The sequence below is a fragment of the Echiichthys vipera genome, assembly GCF_963691815.1.
Source record: "Echiichthys vipera genome assembly, chromosome: 20".
Classification (NCBI taxonomy): domain Eukaryota; kingdom Metazoa; phylum Chordata; class Actinopteri; order Perciformes; family Trachinidae; genus Echiichthys; species Echiichthys vipera.
The window spans coordinates 18,289,385-18,306,415 of record NC_139845.1 but is presented as its reverse complement, the minus strand read 5'-3'; the positions used below and the strand labels follow the sequence as shown (position 1 = coordinate 18,306,415).

At 43.3% G+C, this 17,031-nt stretch overlaps 1 protein-coding gene across 1 annotated transcript; it reads left to right on the top strand.

Annotated features, from left to right (window-relative positions):
* The first annotated feature begins 236 nt into the window (after nucleotides 1–236).
* LOC310962975 (serine/threonine-protein kinase 38-like) lies at nucleotides 237–16,905 on the top strand. Its single transcript, XM_083935600.1, has 14 exons — nucleotides 237–527; nucleotides 7,035–7,174; nucleotides 8,602–8,653; nucleotides 8,768–8,890; nucleotides 9,018–9,101; nucleotides 9,700–9,823; nucleotides 9,984–10,138; nucleotides 10,235–10,337; nucleotides 10,511–10,572; nucleotides 13,145–13,262; nucleotides 13,424–13,547; nucleotides 13,645–13,740; nucleotides 15,764–15,855; nucleotides 16,062–16,905. Exons 2-14 carry the CDS (start codon nucleotides 7,047–7,049, stop codon nucleotides 16,184–16,186), a joined length of 1,386 nt encoding a protein of 461 aa, XP_083791726.1. The 5' UTR covers nucleotides 237–527; nucleotides 7,035–7,046; the 3' UTR covers nucleotides 16,187–16,905.
* Nucleotides 16,906–17,031: the final 126 nt, after the last annotated feature.

The window sequence follows — 17,031 nt, the reverse complement described above, 5'->3', positions numbered from 1 at the left end:
CGGTTTAGAGCCTCTCATTGGCTGACGCACATGTCACCCCCATGTTTCTTCCACTTATGATTGGCCAGTGGAAACCACGGATCCCTTTCTCCGTCGGTGATTGGTTCTTGCCGACGTCAGTCAAGAGCTACGTCATTGCGTGGCCCGGAGCGTCTGATGAGCCCGACGGTCCCGAGGAAGCAGCTCTGCTAATTTCAGATTTTGTAGCGATAAAAACGGGCGGAAGCGCTGCATTTTTGAGCTCGGGGTGTTGAAATGAGGAAAGTAAAATAATTTAAAGTGAGTTCAGGTTAGCTCGCCGTCAACGTCGGAGCACTTTTGGGATGATATGGCGTTGATATCGGCGATGTTTACTGTGCAGTCTCAGCCTGACGAGTTCCTCTAACGTCAAAGGCTGGCCAATAACTGGGGCTCCTAGCCTCCAGCCGCCTCACTATTAGGCAGACAACCGCGAACAACGCTTCATATTTCTCATAGATCGTGGGGTGGCGCCAAGCCAATCATCGACTCTGGAGCAGGACGCGGAGGTAGGTGACAGTTATTCTTCTTTATGTGTATTTTATGGAACCTGCCAGACTGGGAATTACCGTATATGCCCTTATAACGGACACATAACGGTAGCTAGGTGACACAAAACAGCCAAACCGACCCAGAGTTTGTATGAAGTCACATGTTATACACACACTCATTGGTATTAAAGGTAAATGCTCTGGGATGAGCCACCGTGTGCAGGTACAGCAGTGACAGGGTGGCACAGAAAGTTTCCCTTCAGGTGAGCTGGCACACAAGACATTAATGTCATTCAATGCTGCATTCAGGGACTCACCATCTCACCCCTGATACAGACTTAGAGCCCAAATTTGACATTTATTTTTTCCACTTTTAATTTGAAAGACATTGTAAAAACCACATCCGCCAATAAAATATATGTATTGGCATTTCTGAAGTGAAGGCCATTGTCATTACTACTGGAGAAACAAACGGTGTATTAGGGATGCCAATTTATGATCATTTACATCATCTGACCATTCATTCCAGTAATTGGTCTATAAAATAGTGAGAAATGTTCATCCCAGTTTCTCCAGGTATAGGTGATGTCTTTGAATGTCTTGTTTTCAGTCTAAACCCGAAAGATGTTCAGATTAATATGATATTAAACAGAGAAAAGCAGGATCTCCATATTTGAGAGGCTGAAAATAGCACTTTCTGCCATTTTTGCATTCGATTATCAAAATAGTTTGTGAATAAGGATTTATAAGGAATATATTGCTATAAAAGATGATACTGCATAATGTCAGGGATCTAACTGAATAATTGATGCGTACCATTAAGTCTCCACTTCTAAAAGCTAAAAGTGTTTTGTAGCTGGAAATAGAATTTGAGACAATAAATGTTATTTTTGGGGTGTGTGTGTGTGTGTGTGTGTGTGTGTGTGTGTGTGTGTGTGTGTGTGTGTGTGTGTGTGTGTGTGTGTGTGTGTGTGTGTGTGTGTGTGTGTGTGTGTGTGTGTGTGTGTGTGTGTGTGTGTGTGTGTGTGTGTGTGTGTGTGTGTGTGTGTGTGTGTGTGTGTGTGTGTGTGTGTGTGTGTGTGTGTGTGTGCGCCCGCCCCCCATTCCTCTCTCTGGCGTCATGACTGAGCCCTTTCATTCAGGATGGAAAGGGTTTCCTGTCCAGTCACTTACAGTACTTGAAGGGTGGAGTGTGTGTGTGTATTTCCATGCACACATTTGTACACAATGTGTGTGGACTGATCCTTGAACAGTTTCAGTCCGCCATCTGAGTTTTAAAAGTCCTTTACTTTATTTGTAGATGATAGTTTTTTGACCCTGTCCCCTGTTATAGACTGCCTGCTTTTGTCTCCTCATAGTGAGATTGTTTTCCTTATAAGTGCCTGAGTGGTGGAGCCTTATTTGTTTAGCTAGGGGGTGGATCTGAGCTCCTTCCAGCCAAACTGAACCCCTCCAGACTGAGCTAAAGACCCGGCATTTTCCACTTAGGTGGGGAAACAAGCTCAGAACCCATTCATGTCCTCATTAATTCCATTGCTCAATTTTCAGCTCCGTACAACAAAGTGCTAGACTAGGCAATAAATGATAATAATCATACTTTAATCTTTTTTTAAAAATGATTAAATGGCTTTACAAGATGTGTTTATCTAGTCTCCATTAAATAACCCGCACAGCTTGCAGAGTCATTAGTTCTGCACAGACAACTGAAAACATTCTGTGATTAAACATTATTTTAGAGCCTCTAATTAGTAGTTTTATGTTAACAATGGTTGGTTATTTACCGACCCATAGCTGAAACAATTGCTGTATCTCTTCAATAGACAGTGAAATATATAATATTAGCCGTGAAGAGCACTACGGTCAAGGCAAGCTGTGAGTGTATCACCTGCAGACCCTTCTTACTAACCGTTTCCTCTAACACAATTACTAGCCTAACCCACCACTAACTGTGTATGACAGGGCAGAACACCATGACACACATCAATTTGTGGCACATAAACATTTTGTAGCACTAATAATTGTATATTTACAAAATTACACCGCTGAATGTCATGTTTTTGTATTCAATGTACTCCTGCAGATAGTATAAGTAGATTTGGAGTCAGTAGAAGGGCTCTACGGTACAGTCTAAAATTCATATCACGGTATAGTTTGAAGCATAGACTGTAACTGGATTGTATCACGGCATATTTATCTTAAAGTACAAGCTTGTTTTTTACATGCTACTTTATACTTCTACTCCACTACAAATCAGTTGGAACTATTTGACTTTTTACTCCACTTCATTTATCTTATAACTTAAGTTACCTTACCAATTAGGATTTTTGCTTCACACTGATATACTTGTCGCAGAGTAAACACTAAACACACAGGCTTCACAGTGACAGTTCTAAACAAATACCTCTCTGTTCATTCACTGTTGAATTGCCGTTTTTTTTGTCAACCTTCCAGGTTTTCAAAGTAGAAAGAGACATTGTGGTGGAAATTTAACCACGGATTTAACCAGGCTGAAACGATTGAAAACCATCGCTGAGACAGTTGCACTAAGATGCAAGAGGACAGCAGTCAACATCGGTCCCTGCTGCCAGGAATTACTTTTTCACAAAGGGCCAGTAGACCAGATCCGCACGTATTGTGGGGTTGCGTCAGAGCTGCTCTGCCTGTTTCACCGTAGTCAAAATCCATACCGTAACGATATTCTTACTGGTCTACCGTTTATACCGTTTATACCGTTTATACCGTTTATACTGTTTATACCGTACACCCCTAGGAAGTAGCCTTTAAATGTCATAAGATCTGCACAGTCCACTGAAAACATTATACAAGAGGCTGTAATCAACAGTTTTATGTTAACAAAGGATAACTTCTAGACTTTTAGAGTGTGGTCTTTACCTAGTCTGTAAAGTGTCCTGAGAAAACTTTTGTTATGATTTGGCACTATAAATAAAATTTAAATTAAATTGAATTGAATTGAACTTCATATACAGTAAAGAGCGCTCATATCGACAAACCCAGAGAAGTACCACTGTCCAATCACTGCTTTGGTTCCACGTACACAACGTTACCGCTTTGACGCGCTCTCTCTGTCTGCTGTACGCTAACAAACAACACACAAAGTTAGCAGCTAACTTGCACGTAGCGGAGCCTTCAGCAACTGAAGAGCCAGATATTTTGCTCAGGGGTCGGTAGCTGATTAATGGATCATTGTCAGTTTCAATGACCAACAGAGAAAACTCCCCCGTCTCCCTACAGCTGCTCCAGCACAGTGCTGCACTCCTGAGGACGCCACCCAGCGTCCCTGAATGAGTGGCTTAAATTTACACTTTGTTGGCCAAAAAGAACAGCAGTCCACAGATGAAATATGCCTGTCAAGCTGTGGCTGTACCGATCGTATTTTTATGTATTGGTGATCATCAGCGGCATCTCTCTTTACGCTGAGCTTCCTGGTAAATCTGTTTACAGACCTCAGAACAGAAAGTTCCTAAACCAAGCAGTTTGCAGCAGTGATTCAGTGATTCTTTTCAGAAGTCAGGAAGTGTCTTGTTGTTGTGCGATTGTTTGGGCCGAGCCGGGGAAAGAGAACTTGTGACTAGACCAAACATGGTCCTATCTCTGGGCTGCAGGGCTGTTTTATCTCTGTGTGAACTAATTAAGCCCATTCATAACAGTCTGATGACATACAGATGAAATATTTTGATGTATGTGCACATCCACCCTCTTCCTCTTTCCCTCTACTACATAATGCAATAAAATCTACTCATGTAGATATTGTGTTCATTTTCTTTGCGGTCTTTTACAGCATCAATCATGCTTGGTCTTCATTCAAACAGGATATTACCTTGTGTGGCCTCCACCTCGCAGTGCCAAGAAAAAGAAAGTGAATTAGCTACATTTATGCACAATTGTAAAAAAGTGATATGTTCTTGATCAAAGTCACTATGATTGACAAATACTTGCTGTTAAGGCTGTAATATATTTTGTTAGGGTCAGAAGATTTTTAGCCAAATCGCCCAGTCCTCATCTCATCTCATCTCATCTTCAACCTCTTATCCGGGGTCGGGTCGTGGGGGCAGCAGCTTTAGCAGGGGACCCCAAACTTCCCTTTCCCGGGCCACATTAACCAGCTCTAACTGGGGGATCCTGAGGCGTTCTCCCGGGCCAGTGTGGAGATCTAATCTCTCCACCTAGTCCTGGGTCTTCCCCGAGGCCTCCTCCCAGCTGGACGTGCCTGGAACACCTCCCTAGGGAGGCGCCCAGGGTTCATCCTTACTAGATGCCCGAACCACCTCAACTGGCTCCTTTCAATGCAAAGGAGCAGCGGCTCTACTCCGAGTTCCTCACGGATGGCTGAACTTCTCACCCTATCTCTAAGGGAGACTCCAGCCACCCTCCTGAGAAAATCCATTTCGGCCCCTTGTACCCGCGACCTTGTTCTCTCGGTCCTGACCCAGCTTTCATGACCATAGATGAGAGTAGGAACGAAGATGACACCCATCCTTTCACGAGCAGATGCAAACCAACCCACATTCACATGTTCTTTCAGATGAAACAAGGTGGCAAAAAGGGTTAAAAAGATGAACACTTACAGAACCCCCCCCCCCGTTGAAATATCTCAGAAGGCACTGATTCACATTTATGTCTCAGCAATATGAAAAATATCTGGTGAAAATAAGCATTTAGGAAAACATTTTGACGATTGGCTGCATGCAAAACCATACAAATAGCCTTTTCTTCTACATCTGGGTACAACACGGATCAAATGCAGGTATAGTTTGACTGGAGAAGTTTAGATACTACTTGGTATTGGCTTATTTCGGTCAAAACCTTAAAGGGCTGGGTAATACAGCCTGTAAAGTGAAGCGTGGAGTCAGGATCGTCATAATCTGTAGTCGTTTTGCTGCCTCTGGGCCTGAACGACCATTACTCATTAAGAGTACAATGCACTCAAACGTATAAAAATCATTTATATGAGTTTAAGTTTCAGTGTTGCTGTCGGTCATCTGAAAGAAGTGAGAAAATGCCCCCTGAACACGGTGAAACTACACAATGGCTTTGAAAAAAGAAAAGTAATGCTTCAGAATGGTTAAGGTCAATCCTGGCCCTCAAATCGATAGATAATCTGTGACGAGAGCTGAAGAAAGCCATTCATGATCAAGCCATCCCAGAAATATCAATACAATAAAACAGTTTTAATTTAAGGAACCCCCCCCCCCCCCCCCCCCGACCCAATCTCCATGTAATCAAAACATGCAGGAAACTCAGGTCACCGCTATAAAAGAAGGTTGAATTAAAACCAAATGTTTACAGATATTTCAATTTCACCAAAAATGCACTTGTTTTTTGTTTCTATTTCATGTAGCTGCTCCATTATTGTGGATTTGAAGGCCACATTTTATGGCTAAATTATGTAAATGCAGAGAAACCATAGGGATTCACTTACTATTTCTTTGCACTGTATTTATGAGTGTGTTCCTTCTAATCACTTTAGTTATCATTCCACCCATACGAGGGCTACACATCAAATCCAAGATGTCAGTATATGCTCTTTTAAAGAAAGTAGTTCCCCAAATGCTTGGGGAGAGAACCATCATTTCATAAAGTCGAGCATGAATAAGGACTAAAGTGCTGTTCTTGCGTGACGTGTGATGTGCCTCCTCAGGTGACTTGGTCAGTTTGAGATTATCAGAGTAAAGATCCAAAGGAATGCACACTGAGAAACATCTGTGGAGATCTGTGGAGTGATTGATTCCTGGAATGAAACCCTGCAGCCCACGAGGCACGCAGCACATGATGCCCTGTCCCTGTTCTGGGGTCACAGGAATATTTTAGTACCAGGGATCTGACTCCTGTTAGTCTGGAAGGGATCTGTTCCAGAGCTGCGCTCATTGAAATGTAAACATGAGTAGCACTAAGTTACCTTCACTGAAGGGAGAAAATAAAGCATTAGATAATCTTTTAAAATTGAAAGTGTAAAGGACTTAATTAATATTATAGTTAAAGGGGCACCACCTATTGTGGCAGCAGTAGCTCAGACTGTGAGGACTTGGCTTGGGAACCGGAGGGTGGCTGGTTCCAGTCGGACCAAGTATGGAGGTCGGACTGGCTGCTGGAGAGATGCCAATAGCCTCCAAGGCAATGCTGAGATGCTCTTGAGCAAGGCAGGGAAACCCCATTCTGCACCAGGGGCACTATGTCATGGTTGACCCTGTGCTTCCCCCTGAATTGCTTGTCTGTTTATAAAGAGGAGATCTACAAAATGTCCCTATTTTAACTTCTTATTATGTGTAGATTGACAGGTGATTTAAGCTTAAGTGAGTAACTTTCTATAGAATGTTTTTTTTTTCATATTTGCTGAAACTGTCCCTATATCCTATATACAGCATAACTACATTTAATCCCCCAGGTAAAAGTCCTCTCTAGTAGGATGAAATAATTTGTAGAGGACTGAATTGATGGTCAAACAGACGCTCACAGGATCAGAAGCAGTGACTTGACTGATGTGCACTTCCTGATGTCCTCTCACAGGATAGTGTGGCCATGACGGGAGGGACTGCAGCTGCCCTTCCCATGAGCAACCACACCAGGGAGAGGGTGACTGTGGCCAAGCTGACACTGGAGAACTTCTACAGCACTCTGCTCACCCAGCACGAGGAGCGCGAGATGAGGTGAAACTGCCCTTGTTGTTCTATAGCTAACAGTCCCAGTTCACAAGCTGTTTCTCCTCTACTCTATTGCTCTTTATCAGGAATATACCAGGCCATGTCGTATGTGTCGTACTTTACCTCATGTATTACTTATCTTTCTACAACCTTTACCATAGTGCATGAGCCAGTTAATTGAATTAATTGAATTGAATTGTAGTTATTGCCATTGTACCAGTACAACGAAATTTACAGTACAATCCCTTAAAGTGCAGAAATAATTTGACATTTAAATGGACACACTAGTAAATAAACAAAACACCGAGAGGGAGAGCACCCAGCCGCTGCATCTGAACGCGCCACCATCTTGCACCCTCAGTTACTCACTGCATATAAATGTAGCTGTTGTTTAAAGCATCCAGTGCCACTCCATCTACTGAAAAGGAAACAAGGCATCTCATGTGTGAGGACAACAAAGAGCGTCTCATAATACTGCTTGGTCTCACATTACCTGAGAGCTGATCTCTAGTCCAGGTAACAGACAGCTGGCTCACTGTTTACACAACTGCATAAACTGTCACAGGATTCCCTTTCAGGATGCGTTGATCAAGGCAAGTTCATTTGTATTGCACAATTCAGCAGCAAGGTCATTCAAAGTGCTTTGCATAAAACATTAAAAGCATTGGTAAGAGACATATAAAATGGCATTTAAATAAAAATAAAATAAAAAAGGAAGATATTGATGCTGTTAAAATGAATTTTAGCAGCAATGGCACAGCATTAGTCAATGAGGAACTCGGAATAGAGCCGCTGCTCCTTTGTGTTGAAAGGAGCCAGTTGAGGTGGTTCAGGCATCTAGTAAGGATGAACCCTGGGCGCCTCCCTAGGGAGGTGTTCCAGGCACGTCCAGCTGGGAGGAGGCCTCGGGGAAGACCCAGGACCAGGTGGACAGAATATATCTCCACACTGGCCTGGGAACGCCTCGGGATCCCCCAGTTAGAGCTGGTTGATGTGGCCCGGGAAAGGGAAGTTTGGGGTCCCCTGCTGGTACTGCTGCCCCTGTGACCCGACCCCAGATAAGCGGTTGAAGATGAGATGAGTTTAGAATTTAGTCAGTGAATCCCAACAATTTGTGGCAGGCGGTGGGTTTAGGCACCACACTCATTTGGTGCCTAAACAACCTTTAGAACAATCTTAGCAAATTTACAGATACACTTTTGGTTACATACTTAGAGTAGATGCCAATTATTCAGTCGTCAGTCCTTCAATTCCAAAACACTAAAACCATCAGAAGCGATTTCTGATATGGAATCAGTTTTAGGTCATCTTATCCCTCCTTGTCACTCGTATATTGTCACTAGGAGTACAACGTTTTTCTCAGCCTTTATTCAGATTTATTTGCCTTTTTGAAGCACAATATTTTTCATCGTAACATATCTTATTGTTGACAGGCAGAAGAAGCTGGAGAAGGCCATGGATGATGAGGGTTTGCCTGATGAGGAGGTACAGTGTGCTTTGTCTTCTCGTTTACTGACCTCAACCTGTTGCAGAAGTTTCTCTTCCTCTTCGACTATCTTTCTTTGACTCTCCGTCTGTGTGTGTTTGTGTGTTTTGCAGAAAGTAATGCGGCGTTCGCAGCATGCCCGTAAGGAGACAGAGTTTTTGCGACTGAAGAGGACGCGACTTGGCTTGGATGACTTTGAGTCTCTTAAAGTTATCGGTCGGGGGGCTTTTGGAGAGGTACACAACATTTGAATAAAAAAATAGAATGTGTGTGTGTGTCAAATTTTTGTCTTCAGGTAAATAAATGATTTTCTGATGATTTCCTCATTTCATTTCCTCATGAACTTGACGTCTGCTCCTTCAGGTCCGATTGGTGCAGAAAAAAGACACAGGGCACATTTACGCCATGAAGATTTTGAGAAAAGCAGACATGCTGGAGAAAGAACAGGTAAAGTATTTGAATGGGAAGACTTACTGTTCAGGCTGCTGCTGCATTCTTGCTTTTGTATTATAAATAGGGCTGCAAGATTATGCCCAAAATAATCCTGATTATTTTTGATGAATATTGAGTATTCATTGACTTTAGGGAAAGGATATTTTTTTACGATATTTTCACGTTTAAATAAACAGAGCACTAGTTTCACTTCCCTATTTCGCTACATTCCTGCTAATGTACGAAGTCTTAAAACAAGGTTCTTCTTCACCTGAATTCAGTGCATCTCCTAGAAGCAGAATATAAATGAAAGTGTACCCAAAAAGAGACTAGCTCTTCGCCTTCTGCTTCAGGGATGTTTTTTACAGGCTGCTGCTGCTGCAGGGTGTGCACACAGCAGCATAACAGTTCCCCAAAAGTGAAGGAAAAACATCTGGTTCACCTCCTGGTGGCTGGCTGTTCATTAAGCAGAAGAGCTAAACATTTTAAAAGTCAATATCAGAGTCCATCATTCGTTCATTAACTGTGGGAAGCACCAAATTGTGATTAATATTTGGTTAATTATGCAGCTCTAGTTTGTAAGTGTCTTAAATTGTCTACTGTCTCACTGCAGGTTGCTCATATCCGGGCAGAGAGGGATATCCTGGTGGAGGCGGACGGCGCTTGGGTGGTGAAGATGTTCTACAGCTTCCAGGACAAGAGGAACCTCTACCTCATCATGGAGTTCCTGCCTGGAGGTTTGAACCGATAACTTATAGCATTTAAGGGCATGTGTTATGTCTGTCTTGGGTGTTTTTTTCAGATATTCAGAGTTTATTTGCACCATTCTATGACATAACTCCATGTTAGACTTGTGGCGTGTTCTCATTTTGTTCTGATCTCCGACCTTGTTGCCAGGCGACATGATGACCCTGCTGATGAAGAAGGACACTCTGTCTGAAGAGGCCACCCAGTTCTACATCGCAGAGACAGTACTGGCCATCGACTCCATCCACCAGCTGGGCTTCATCCACAGAGACATCAAACCAGACAACCTGCTGCTGGACTCCAGGGTGAGACTCTGGGACACACACCTAGAAAACATCGGGGGTACACGTGTGCATGGTGACTTTCTGCAGTTGTCTCGTCAAATGTTTATGTGCTCACAGGGACATGTGAAGCTGTCAGATTTTGGCCTGTGTACGGGACTGAAGAAGGCTCATCGCACTGAATTTTACAGGAACCTGACGCACAACCCGCCCAGTGATTTCTGTGAGTTCAGAATGTGATATCCACGTGAAAAGAAACATTAAAGAAACCATATCCAAACCCACATGCATATCAATGTGCACTAAGAATATGATCAGAATGTAAGTGGTAAGTTACACCAAAACATATACTGTAACTGTGTACCTAATCTCTCTTTACTTTCCTGCCTCTTGCAGCCTTTCAAAATATGAACTCAAAGAGGAAAGCAGAAACCTGGAAGAAGAACCGGAGGCAGCTGGTAAGGCTTTGGCATTTGACTGAATGACATTTAATTCAAGTGTCTATCTCGGTATGAATGTACATCAACTAAGCCATCTAGACAGTTTTTTTCTTTGATCACCTATTAACAGAGAAATCCAGGAGAGTCAGACGTGGCTAACACTGATCAGCTCGGGGCGGTGCACTGAACGCATCCAAAACTGCTTTTTTTAACCACTAATGTTGCTCAAAATAGCACCAAACCTCTGCAACAGCATGATAAGAGTCCCTACACATAAAACAAAGCACCAACGATGTATGTGCAACCCAGAGTTTATTAAAAAAGACAAGCTTTAGCAGCCGGCTACGTCCATATTGAGAGGCAGTCATTACAAGTCGATTACTGAATGCACTGACAAAAAATAAATGTATATTCCTGCCGAAAAAGACCATGGGATGCTTTTACGGCGGTATTACACTTTAACAATGTGTACGCACAAAAAGCATGTGCACGTCTTTTCTTACACATAAACAGGTATTTATAAAGGAGGAATGTGCGTGAGGATGTATGCACCTCATGCAGACTCCAGACCAGGCGTACACATGGCTTTAGCTGAGATAGCTGCAGGGGATGTGATGAGGAGGAGATTTTATTGATTGTTGCATTACTTTTTTCGGCTTCACCATGTTGTGTAAAGTTTCAATCAAAGACACATTTAGACATTTCATTTAAAAGATTTCTGAGTGACGAATTTCACTTTTTTATTTATCTATAATAATGATAATAATAGTAAACTTTATTTGTTAAGCATCTCGTTGCAGCTCAAAGTGCTTTGCATTAAAAGCATAAAAAAGAGAAGACAACCATTAAGAACATGTAGAAGAAGAACAGCGCTTATGGCATTGAAATATAAAATAATAAATTAAAGAGAATAAGCAAACAATTAAATAGTTAGAAATAAATAAAAAAGTTGCAAGTAACCAGTAGTAAAAGTAGCTGAACCTTTTGAGTAAATCTTATAAAAAAAAACAAGGAAATAGACTAAAAACATGACTTAAAAGGAGAGGATTAGGTTTTCCATCAGTGTGTGGGAAAGTTTAAATAAATAAAACAGGCTAGGCTAAAAAGATGTGTTTTTTAGCAGTTTTTAAAGGTTTTCGGCTGAGCCTGCCTCTCTAATGTTTTTGGTTAATGGCTTCCATAATTTGGGAGCGTAAATGAATAAAGCTGCATCTCTAAATTTCTTTTGGGTAGGGTTATGGCTCTAGCAGTAGAGGATCTTAGGGCGCACTCACACTGTCCTTCCGCACCGCGCCCCGGGCTTTAGGGTACTTGTCCCCCCTCCCTCTCCCCCCGTGCCTCAGCCCCGTTTGTACTAACACTGCCTGGGCCTCGCGCAAATGCTTCTTGCTGTCCATACGTCATCACGCCGTAACACGTCACACGCATTGATCGCGTGTGTGTGGCTTTGTTTACAAATCTTTCCACAGACCTCAGAGTTTTTGTGCGTCTTGTCGACTGTTTTTTAATATTTTCATCCGACCAAATCTGCAGTAAACACTCCACCTCCGCATCACACCAACGTGAACCTTTCACCGCCATTGTTGTTGTTGTTAAATGTCCGCGCATGGTCCGTCCTTCTATTTTCTATGTCCGAACAGGCGGACATAACGCTACCGCCGTAGGGCTCGTGCTCGTGCTCGTACACGTGCGCACGCTCGTGCTCGTACATGTGCAAACGGCTCTACAAAAGCCCACCTCTTTCAAGCGGGCCGTGGATGGCCCGCTGTCTGCAGTTATGCGCGGAACGGGTGCACTCCCACTGGTCCAACGCACTAGGCTTTAGCTGAAAAAACGGTTTTGGCCCGGGACAGAAGGGCAGTGTGAGTGCGCCCTAAGAGATCTCTAACAGAGAGTCCGAGATGTTATCTACCTGTTAATGATGAATTTGATCCTGAATTGTGAAGCACTTTCATTCCGTTTCAGTAAGTGGATTATTGATCATTCTTTTAACATCTGATAACGATTAGGATTGAGATTTTACCGCGGCGTTGGTTAACAGAATGTGTTGAATTAGCGCCACAGACGCTATAAATATCCACAGTCACAGGTAATGAGACACTCGCCGCTGTGACACAGTCATTGAAACTGCACTTTCTTTGCCAAATTTCTTATTGAAGGTCTACTGAGTGGAGGAGCGGGGCACACATTCCAATCGTGACAGAGTTTAAGTGTGTGTCTACATCCATTTATGGCAAACTGTAAAAGTGGAAATGAGGCTTGTGCACCCAGCTCCTCAACGATTGAGGACTGATTTATAAAACAGAATCAGGCGTACTCACAGCTTTATAAATCTGAAGAAACAGATGCATATGCAAATTTCCTAGTCTTCCTAGTTTTAATCTACACAATTTTATGCAGGTGGTCCCAGGAGAAAGAAAAAAATGACACAGCAGCCTCTAAATCCAGACCGACATCATTTAATGATCAACCTGAATGGACCATGTTTGACAAGTCCATTTTACTGGTTGAATTTTATTATCTTATTTTATTATCTGAGATATATTCCCACTCAGAACCATCACCTCCTATCTTTTGTTGTGACTTTCAGGCTTATTCCACTGTGGGAACGCCAGACTACATCGCTCCTGAAGTCTTCATGCAGACGGGATACAACAAGCTGTGTGACTGGTGGTCTCTGGGCGTCATCATGTATGAAATGCTCATCGGTAAGCACGCATTCCTCCGTATGTAAGACATTATTTTGATCAAATACAGTAGATCATTTACATCGTTACGTGGCAGAATGAAGCATGTCAATCACAAGTCTTCTGCGGGTAGTATTGCTGTAGCAGCAGCTTTTTTTCACATGCTCGTCGGCTGTGTTCAGGTTACCCACCCTTCTGCTCTGAGACGCCACAGGAGACATACAGGAAGGTGATGAACTGGAAGGAAACCCTCGTCTTCCCACCTGAAGTCCCCATCTCAGAGAGGGCCAAAGACTTGATATTAAAGTATGTCAAGATGCATTTTTTTTATTTCACTTCATTCACATGAGGACCACGTGCCAAGTGATGGACAGTTGCATTATCAGCTGTTTGTGTGTTTCAGGTACTGCACCGATGCTGAGAACAGGGTTGGAGCTGTGAGTGTGGAGGAGATCAAGAGTCATCAGTTTTTTGAGTCAGTGGACTGGGAGCACATCAGGTACATGAACACTAAGCCATTAGCCATTAATGTGGCACCAGGGTCAGGATAACTGCCTGTTCACACCTGACATTAATCAGTTTGGAGATCAGACAGCAGTACTGACACAGAATCTAAGCAATGTGCTGCTTTTGCTGTGCCACTAAACGTATTTTACTAATCTCATCTTCAACCTCTTGTCCCTATTGGGGTCACGGGGGGGCTGGAGCCGATCCCAGCTGACATTGTGAGGCGGGGTATCACAGGGCACATAGAGACAAACAGAGACCGACAACCATTCACAATCACATTCACACCTACGGGCAATTTAGAGTCATCAATTAACCTGACATGTGCATGTCTTTGGACTGTGAGAGGAAGCCGGAGAACCCAGAGAAAACCCACACTGTCTGTGGGGAGAACATGCAAACTCCACACAGAAGGGCCCCAGCCAGGATGCGAACCAGGAACCCTCTTGCAGTGCGGCGACAGTGCTGACCACCATGCCGCCTTTAAACGTATTGTAGATATTTAAAAAAAGGCACACTTGAAAACAATATAAATCAGTTTAAATGTATATATAGAATATTTTGGCAGCTTTACCTTGCTGTCAGACTTTGCTCCAGTTTCCACAGAAGTTTACCCTCTCTCTCTCTTTCAGCCATTCAGGGCGCACTCACTGTCCTTCTGCACCTCGCCCCGGGCTTTAGGGTACTTGTCCCCCCTCCCTCTCCCCCTGCGCCCCAGGCCTGTTTGTACTCACACTGCCTGGGCCTTGCGCAAATGCTTCTTGTCCATACGTCATCACGCCGTAACACGTCACACGCATTGATTGACGTCATCGCGATGCGTTGCTTTGTTTACAAATCTTTCCATAGACCTCAGAGTTTTTGTTCGTCTTGTCGACTGTTTTTGAATATTTTCATCCGACTAAATCTGCAGTAAACACTCCACCTCCGCATCACACCAACGTGAACCTTTCGCCGGCATTGTTGTTGTTGTTAAATGTCCGCGCATGGTCCCTCCTTCTTTTTTCTATGTCCGAACAGGCGCACATAAATGACGTCAGAACCGCCGTAGGCATCGTGCTCGTGCTCGTACACGTGCGCACGCTCGTGCTCGTACATGTGCAAACGCGCTCCACAAAAGCCCACCTCTCTCTGACGGGCCGTGGACGGCCCGCTGACCGCAGTTATGCGCGGAGCGGGTGCACTCACACTACTCAAACGCAGTAGGCTTTAGCTGAAAAACCGGTTTCGTTCGTAGGCTTCTTGGCTATAATAGAGTGAGGCCCCCATACATGATACGCGGGAAAAACGCCATTTCATTGTTTGAATACATTCTCTACACAGTGGTGAGGCTGCTTTTGCCTTTTCCAACATGTTCCAAGTCAGCCCTTAAGGTTGCCACTCTGTCATAATACATTTTCTCCGCCCTTTTTGCTGTAATTTGCCATGACGGTGGCTTGTGCTCAATAAAAGTAATCTGCTTGCGGAAGCCTTTGCCTTCCGCAAAACTTAACGGCAGCAAAAAACAGTAGGTTAATTTGTGGCCTCAGAGGCAGACAGTGTCCTCTATCATCTCTGCACACCGACATGCTGTGAGACTGTATTCCTCCTCTCTGGAAATCAACTGGAAACACAGAGCCCATCCAATTGTTCAGCGGGTAGATGAGATGAGTAATAATAATCGTTCAACAGAAGAGGATGAGGTGCTTCTGACTACAGTTGACTCATATCAACAGGAACCCGTCTTAAATGTATACGTTAAAGGCACCACATGACTTGCTTTAAAGAATTTCGTTAGTTGGTAATATTAAGAATATACAGTAAATATATAATTTCATGATGCTATTTAGTCAGAAAGTGAATCATGATGTTGCTGTGAGTTTTTATTTTGTTTATAATTTTCTTTCGAATATTGAAATGACTGAAAACGCCCATCCCTACTATGGATAGTTACCTCATAGAACCAGACTTTAAAAAAGCCAAACTAACCCTTTAATACTCCCTGTCTCTGTGTTCTCCCCTACTTGCCTCCACAGGGAGCGGCCAGCAGCCATCTCCATTGAAATCAAGAGCATCGACGACACCTCAAACTTTGACGACTTCCCTGAGTCAGACATCCTTCAGCCAGGTCCGTCTTAAGAAATACTCTGATCCTTATTAGGAAACGTTAGCCTGGGTTCAGATTCAGACAGAGCGTGACTGTAGATGATTGAACTAGCTTCTCAACAATGCTGAATATTGTCTTATTATTAGAATTCTCCTTTATGTTATATGATCTGTAGTGCCCTCAAGTGGCAAAACAATAATCGCCTCCTTTTGTTATTTGTTTAACAGCCAATGCAACGGAGCCAGACTTCAAATCCAAGGACTGGGTGTTCCTCAACTACACGTACAAACGCTTTGAGGGTCTGACTCAGCGAGGCACCATCCCCACATACATGAAGGCAGGGAAGGCCTGACACTGGAGACGGTGTTGTGGAGAACAAAAAACAGACGTTTACGGACACAGGGTCGGGCCGTGGAGCCCCGCTGGTGCTGAAGGCTGCGCTGTCAGCCTCTCAGTGTAAATTTAACCCTCATCACAAGTTATTTAGGTCTGCTCAGCCGCCACAAGAACGCAACAGCTCGGAAATGAAGGAGCATTACCGCATTACCTCGGTTGTTTATATCGTCTACACGTGCCGTCTTTAGCCATAGCTCTCAGGCCAGCTCACGTACTAGGACACTAAAGCAGCACACCTGCATGTTCAGCGGCATATCGCTTCTGGAGAGGATTTTTTTTTTTTTACAACCCAAAAGCGACAGTGAGAATGAGGATTAAGTACAAATCACTGCTTCAACATCTTCCCAGCTGTAGTTTCTACACTGGTGGATAAATTATCTCTGATGCAAACATATCTAATACTGAAACCGAGCTCGATACACTGTAGTCACACTCATGATTAGTGAGTAAGAACAGGAACTCCCCCTCACTTGTTCTCACCCATTCTGTTTTACTCTGTCCGTGGATTTTAGAGGAAAGTTCCAGCATCATTTCTAGAGTTTTGGCTCACTTTCTGCTTTGTATTTAAGAGTTACTCCCACTAACAAAGATGGCAACCATCTAGAAGTGTGAAAAACATTGAAGTTTGAATGCTTCCTAGCTGACACAAGCATCTTATTTTGGGAGTGGCGCTCATCCCACTCGAAGCTCAATTAGCATCAAAATGATCTTAGACAATAGTAGAACTGTTGAGAACATGACAGGATTGTCTTAACATATCTTGTAAACAAAAATTCATTACTATGTAAATTACTATTGGAT

Bases quoted from the DNA above. Each gene is read 5' to 3' on its own strand.
- LOC310962975 (XM_083935600.1), top strand. From the start codon at position 7,047: ATGACGGGAGGGACTGCAGCTGCCCTTCCCATGAGCAACCACACCAGG. The intron at 7,175-8,601 runs GTGAAACTGCCC...TATTGTTGACAG, and splicing joins CACGAGGAGCGCGAGATGAG to GCAGAAGAAGCTGGAGAAGG. The intron at 10,573-13,144 runs GTAAGGCTTTGG...TGTGACTTTCAG, and splicing joins AGAAGAACCGGAGGCAGCTG to GCTTATTCCACTGTGGGAAC.